At 49.0% G+C, this 7,577-nt stretch overlaps 1 protein-coding gene across 1 annotated transcript; it reads right to left on the bottom strand.

The window, feature by feature from the left end:
• Positions 1-494: 494 nt before the first annotated feature.
• Positions 495-6,863, bottom strand: Npy (neuropeptide Y). Its single transcript, XM_055611862.1, has 4 exons — positions 6,780-6,863; positions 5,782-5,969; positions 2,484-2,564; positions 495-693 (listed from the first exon to the last, which is right to left on the bottom strand). The coding sequence occupies exons 2-4, from the start codon at positions 5,967-5,969 to the stop codon at positions 669-671; spliced, it is 294 nt and encodes a 97-aa protein (XP_055467837.1). The 5' UTR covers positions 6,780-6,863; the 3' UTR covers positions 495-668.
• Positions 6,864-7,577: the final 714 nt, after the last annotated feature.

Here is a 7,577-nt window from a genome sequence, read left to right as displayed (position 1 = left end):
TACACGTATGTACCCAATGAGCAACTTGGTCTTTGGTCTTGTTGTGGGTTCCCTAGTAAGGGGAATGGGGGATGTTGTGTGAGGTGATCACCCTGTTCAGGTGATCTTTAAAATGTGGTTATGACTCATATATTCAAAGTGTGACCTCAATCCATGCATAGACTTTAGCTGCTTTGTGTGATGTGCTGGCTGCCAGCAACACATGGCTATCAAAATGAGCTTACATTGCATGAATTGTAAAACTCTACTGCTTATTTTATTAGTCATACCAGGTGTCCATCAGCCTCTCATGACTGCTCTATTAGAGGGATATGAGACATTCTGTACACAGTTCTGAGATATAAATCCAATGACAGCATAGTTATTTTCTTTTCATGGCCATTACTTTAATATTGGTGAAACAAATGCTGAGTTTCTTACTTGAGGCTAATTATAATTTAATGAATAACCTAATCCTTTCTATTGTGATAACAGAATATTCACCGAGGAGGATACATTTTTGAATGCATGATACTTTATTTAAACACACATATATACAATGACAAGGAAAACGATGCAGAATCCAGCCCTGGTGGCTGCATGCATTGGTGGGGCAGATTGGTGTCACAGGATGAGAAGAGACGTGGATGGAAAACAGGAAAAGTCGGGAGAGTACACTTCATTTCCCATCACCACATGGAAGGGTCTTCAAGCCTGTAAAACACAAGAAGCAAATCTTGGAAGAGTGGCTGCCCAGATCCCCAGGGTCTTACAAGAGAGAGACTCTCAGTCCTAAGCTGCAGGATGATCAAAAGCCATTGTGAAGCCTCCTCTGGCATTCTCAGAAAGAGGCCACAGGCAGCAGCAGCATAACGAAGACCCACTTCATCAGCTTTTGCCACGGGAACTGGAACCTCTCGGGGAGTACTAAGAAGGTCCTGTGAGTATCAAAGGAGCTGAGGGACCCTGAAGTACTTCTGAAGATCAAAACTATGGGAATCACATGAAACTATAACAAGAAAGTTAGTGTTATTCAACTCTGAATATGCTTCCGTTGTCTTCCAGCAAGCCTTTTATGTAGTGAGATGCTATTTATTAGACTATAAAGAGCCCCTTTTAATAAAACAGCATTCACATGCAACTCCAAGGCTATCAACTTTTGTCTCCTTCTAATTGCACATGATTGAGTCTGCCAGTCAGGGTGCAATTAACTTTATTTCCTGCACTAACTATGTTATTTCGGGCTACAAAACAAAGCAAGCAGCAGAGTTCTAAGTAGGTCTGGATCGTTATTTCCAAATCCCAAGTGTACGTAGCCCACCCTCAACTTTTACTATGGCAAATATCCCATGCATATCAATGAGACACGAAAATATGCTTATTGTTCAGTATCAAAAACAACGCTGATCAATTTCCCACCACCCCTAGCATTCACTGGTTAAGTCTAGGTTGACAGGACAGAAGGGACAGAAGTACTGGACTTTATTCCCGTTCAAATGATTGCTCACCTCAGAGAAACTACCTGGTTGGTCATTCCATAGTAGAACTGAATGAGCACTGAGGGAGGGTGGGTGGTCTTGCTGCCGCCCCTGAGCTCTCCAGGGGGACCCTTCATGAAAAGCGACACTCCAGTCATACTCACTGAGCAAGCGTGCTAGTGACCTCTTCTGGGGAACATGGTTTTTGACTGTGTAGAGTTCTGGGTCTCAGGGGAGCTAGGTAGCTGCTGGGGTGCAATAGGACTGGTGTGGTGTGCCGTGAGCAGGAGGCAAGCTCAGCAGGGCAGGGTAAGGTTAGGAAATGGAGGCAGATTCGGCCTCTATCAGCAGTACCCCTTCCTTGTCCAGGAGCTCCCTATGTAGCCCAATGATGAACCCTTAGATGGGAGTGGACTCCTGTCTCAAGACAGATCTGTCCTCCAAGAAGCTTCCAGACTACAGACAAGCACCTACGACTGATCCATTACCCAACAGTAATTCATAGAGTAAAGTAAATCAGTATACTGAACGAAAATACATCAGAAAGTAGCCAGGATCACCTGACTTATCTCCAGTTTGGGGCAAAGCCAGGAAAGGAAGAGTCAAACACAGGTGGGACATGGGCTCTGGGAGATCTGGGCACGCCACCTAGTGTGTGAAACCTCAGTCCAAAGGGTTGATTGGTCATTTCAATTTGGAGCTGGGGGCTTGCTCTCTTTAATGGGGCAAGTCGAGCTATACAGTGTGATTCCTGAGCTAAAAGTCCCTCATACTTAGGAAGGAACGCCACATGATATACATCAGAAAACACTGTGCCCTAGAGGCTGGGGTTTGCCAGTGAACGCATGAAAGGCAAGGTCTTTCCCACCTGGCTGTCCACCTCCATCTCTGTCCTTACCTCTCTCCTCTGGCTGCTTCCATCCTAGCATTCACAGGGACTCCCACCTGCTTTCTTCCACACACACCCCCCTTCACCCCACATCTTAAGCTCTGTAGCAATGCCTCTACCCCCAAGCCCTGTCATACCTTGTTCTGGGGACATTTTCTGTGCTTTCTCTCATTAGAAGGTCTGAAACCAGTGTCTCGGGGCTAGATCTCTTGCCATATCTGAAACAAGAAGAAAGTGAAATTGAGGGTTTTAGAAGGAAGCTCTAGATAGGGGTAGGAGAGAGGAGGGGAGTATCCTGCTAAAGCAAAACAGTGTTTCCAGTTGTCCGTATGCTGATAAGGAGTCTCAGAGTGTGGAGCATATGTCATCAGCAACTTTATCATAACCACGCACACATACATATAAACACACACACACACACACACACACACACACACATACAGACGGATACAAACTGGTGAGAAGAGATGGTCCAGAGGGTAAGAGTGCTTGCCACGTAAGACTGGTGACGGAGTTCAATCCCCAGACGCCAAAGAGGAAGTTATAGATTTAGTAGAGAATCAAGTCTGGAAAACTGTCCTTTGACGTCTGTTTGCAGATATCTGCATGCAAACATCACACATACACACACACACACACCCCAAATACAATTTAAAAGTTATAAATACTCAATTTTTCTGAAGTACTTCACAAATATTTAATTTTTCAGATTATACTATAATTACATTATTTGTCCCCTTTTTCGTACAGACTCCCTCCTGTAGTCCTTTCCCAGATCTGTTTCAAATTCATGGACCCCTTTTACCTAATAATTGTTGTTGGTGGTGGTGGTGGTATGTGTGTGTGTACCTAAAAATATAAATACAACCTGGTTAGTGTAGATAATGTTCCTTGTAAATATTTTTTTTTACAACTTTCTGACAGGAAATTTTAAAACAATCAGTGAAACATGATTTTAAGATGTTTCCATAATAAGTTGATTGGGTATAGTTCTGAAGCACCACAACGGTTTAAATCTTAACAAAGAGATAAAATGACATTCAGAAATAGTTCTGGGGGGGGGAGACACCCAGAATCATGATGCTTTAGGCCCACACGAGTCTTTGAATTTATGTGTAAACCGGTAGAACTAAAAAGCCATGGCTACATCAGCATCGGCGGAGAACTACTGTGAAGCAATGTTTCAAGAGAGACAAAGCTCAAGTACAGTGGATGCTGCAACCCCACTTCTCCATCCTTACTGCTCCACCCTCACAACTCCCCGCCAGAGCACTACCACGACCTCTTCATCAGCGCTGCTCCCCCTCACAGCTCCCAACATACCCCGCGTGTTGCCTCTCCCCCTATCCATTGGAAGCAATCATTCCTTCCCTGAGTCATGAAGAAGTCCCACTGGCCCAAAGAAACAGTTCTGTGTGTCCTGCCTATAGGAGGATACAGTGAGGACAGCATGTCAACAAAACAGTCTCCCCCAATGTTACCCCATGTCCCAGGGAGTATAAAATCACCCCTCTCCCCGAGAACTCGTGTTCTATGGAACCATACAAACAGGAGGTATAGATTGATAGACCAGAATAAGGAATTTGGCCTGCAGGAGCAATGGATCAGCAGCATGTACTGCAACAAGCAAACAGCTACCAACAGGACTGACGGGAGGAAGGAAGAGAATAATTACAGATAAAACAGTCACAGATGACACGGTGATTTTCAGAGGTGTGGACTTATGCCTGTGGGGCTTTGGTGGGAAGTCAAGGAGTGCACAGTAGGGCTTCTAAGAAAAGCTGTTACCAAGGTGATACAGTAAGTTGCCTTAGGCACCAGCTCATCCTCATAGAACCCAATTTTCTTCCCATGGTGTGCAAGCCCCTTTCCCTATTTTTTCCCTCAAAGATGGTAGTGATTACATTGAATGTTGGTGAGGTGGCCCCATCCAAGGAAAACTGGTAGAAGGTTCCAATTCCATAACCCTAAGCAAGCTTTTTTAAGGTGTCCTTAGTTTTATGACCTGCAAAGTAGAGACAGTTAAAATCACTTCAAACTTTTGAGGAAACAACTGAATGAGATGGCTAGGGAAACATGAAATGGGATCATTCTATACAGTGTGGCAAAGCTATACAGCAGCAACCTTTGCAAAATGAGTTGTATATGTTGTAGCTAAATAAAATTTCTATGTTTGTTGGTTGGTTTGTTGGTATCATTGTAATTGCTTTGAACTCCATGAAGTTAAAAAAAAAAAAATGAAGTCATTGACTTTCTGGGAAGTCAGTCTATTAGGCTCAAAAACGCAATAGCTTTTTTTTCTAGTCAAAATGGTCAGATTTCAAAAGATTGTGAGCCACTATTACTTAAGTGATTCTGTATACTTTGGGATTGTTTTCCCTAGAAGGCTTTCAGAATGCCACACACCTTACTGCTGAAATTAAGAGTAGGCAGCTGTTTCGGGAGCACAGCTCCCTTGTGTAGCTCATCCCCTGGGTGATGAGCAGTTTAACCTCCCTCTGGTAATTTACTACGCATAATTGAAACATGCTAAGTAAAGAACATTAATGCTTCCAAGGAGCTTGCCTATATAGTGTTCCAAGGTTCTCAGTAATTAGAATGTGTTGTTAAATGATTTAGAACTAACATGCACCGACTTTGCAAACTTAAGCCCCACATCATTCATAAAATAGCCTGCATTTATTTATTTGCTTGACTTTAATACTGAGAGAAAATGAAAGACACCTCTTTTTTACTTTCTGAGCACTGAAAATAAAAAGCACTGTCTCTCAGGTCCCAGGCAGTGGGGGATGTATCCACCAGAGTCACTAATGTGAAGGGTTTTGCTTTGTTTCTTCTTAAAAGACAAAAATCTGAGCACTTTCTTTTCAGAACTAACTTGCTATAAAATGGAAAAGTCACGTTTTAAGACCATCTAGGAATTTTCAAGTGTGAGGCTGAGATGGCTCAGAAAAAGAAGAAAGCTATGGTTCTGTCTGTTCGTTTCCTAAGTGCTGCTCTGGCCAGGCTGGAAGAGCTCCACCTTTTTGACAGCTGCGCTGTGTCCCTGGTTTTCTTTGGTGGGGGCTGTTTACTCTTCTTTCTGCACCCCTGCTCCTGCGGCAGGCCCTTCCCCAAGGAACCTGTTGGATAGCGCCCCCCCCCTCCAACCCTGAAAAGCAAAAAAAAAGCCTGAAGAGGTGGGTGAGGAGACACAGCCCAGAGGCACTGAATCTTGGGCTCAGGGCTTGAAGAGTAACTAATGACAAAGAGAACAGAGAAGGTATCCAGTCTGTGTAGCGTGTTTTCCTGCTCACACACTTATCTAGAGCTGAATTTATACCGGATCCTTCCCTACGCTGGGACAGAACAAGGAGAAAGAAATTGTCGCTGCTGTCCAAGGTCCCCAGAACCACAGTTTTTCCGGCCTCCAGGTACCAGCCTGGGGTTACCCACCTCTGCCTGGTGATGAGGTTGATGTAGTGTCGCAGAGCCGAGTAGTACCTGGCCATGTCCTCCGCTGGTGCGTCCTCGCCTGGATTGTCCGGCTTGGAGGGGTACCCCTCAGCCAGCATGCCCAAACACACGAGTAGGGACAGAGCCAGGGTCAGTCCACACAGCCCCACTCGCTTGCTACCTAGCATCTGCGGATACAGAAGGCGCTCAGTATTGGGGATGCCGAGGGATGTCCTCCTGAGTCCCCGTTCGCGCCACCACTCTCAACCCTCATCTGTTCCCATCCCAGACCCCAGGAAAAAAGCCCCGGATTGGGCAGGCGCCACTTCCAGACCTTTAGCGGGTCATCTGCCCCACCCCGCCCCTCCGCTCCGTATTTCAGGAAACTTCCCTCCAAGTCGCCTGGTGAGAGGCAGAGGGCAGAGGTCCTCTTTTCAGCACAGAACTGGAAGTTCTGCCTTCTATCTTAAAGCACGGACCACTTTTCTTCTGCCTTTTCTAACTCAGCCCTAGAGGAGAAAACTTTTCCTCAGGGTCGCCTTTGATCTGTGTGGCTACAGGCGCTGTGACAGACACCCAGGGTGTGGCAACAGGGCCCGGAAAGGGAGCCCATAGGCTCAGTTCGGATCCTGGAGGTAACAGGGCGCGGGGCTCCCCAACGACAGGGACAGTACTTGGGGTTCCTGGTTGCAACCAACCAACCAACCAAAGAAAGAAAAAAAAAAACAACAAAAAACCCCACCACTGTCTCGGGATGGGACCCCCATGCTCTTCTCCACGCCCTCAAAAGATAACGGAGACGGAGGTGGGCCGCCCCACCAGGAAGGGTCCCGGGGAAGCGCAGGTGGGCAGGAGGGACAGAGTCCGGCCCGCGGAATTTAGCCGCCAAAAAGGGCTGGGAGCGAAGCTGGCAGAGCAGGCTCTGGGGACCGGCTGCCGAGCAAGTTCCTGGGCGTCTGGGAGCCCGTGCCCCTGTCCCAGCTGGCCCTGGCACTCACCGTGGCTGGCGGGCTGGCGTCCCTGCGCGGCGGGTCTCTGCTGCGGGCGCCTCTCCGAGGGATGAGGGATGGGAGCCACCGGTGGGATGCGGAGAACCGGTCGCCACCGGGCTTTTATGGAGCATCCTTGTCGCGGCAGGAGGGGCCTCGGGGCAGTCACGCCCGGGCGACTCCCACCGCCGCTGCCCGCCCCCAGTGGCGGGGGAGGAGGCTGGCGCTACCGCCGCTCGGGTGGCGGCGTGTGGAGCCGCCCACACCCCACTTCTCCGCGGAGGGACGGGCACAGCCGGGAGCCAGGATCCCTCGGAGCCCGCTCTCCTCCTCCCCGTCGAGTCCCGCCAGGGAGAGGCGCAGAGGGGACCTTCTCGGTCGCCTGTGGAGGGAACTGCTTGCCGTCCGCGCGTGGGGCTGTGGGGACCGGAATCCTGTACTTGGGGAGCATCTCTGCCCCCCCCCCCCCCCGGCGACAACTGCGCGAGGGAGGCAGCCAGGCAAGGGTTTTCCCGCGCCCGGGGCAGGGGGCAGGAGTCAGGGCGGCCTCGATCTACTGGCTTCCCCGTGTCCCTAAAAGCTGGACCCTCCCCGCAGCGCGGCTAGCCAGGCTGAGGCCAGGCCAGAAACTCCCCCCGAGGCGGCCAATGGGAGCCCGCCGGCCCAGGGAGGTACTGTGGTTCCGGGGGCAGCCCCAGCTCCAGCCCTCGCGCCCCAGGCTGCCAGCCTGGTAAAGTTCTGTGTGGGCTCCGTCAACGCCTTCCGATTGAAATGGGACACATTGAAAGACCAACAGCAGGGCGCTCG

The sequence above is a fragment of the Psammomys obesus genome, unplaced genomic scaffold, assembly GCF_907164565.1.
Source record: "Psammomys obesus unplaced genomic scaffold, mPsaObe1.curated_primary_1811, whole genome shotgun sequence".
NCBI lineage: Eukaryota > Metazoa > Chordata > Mammalia > Rodentia > Muridae > Psammomys > Psammomys obesus.
Note: the sequence above shows the minus strand (reverse complement) of the source record. Positions and strands in the feature narration are given on the sequence as shown.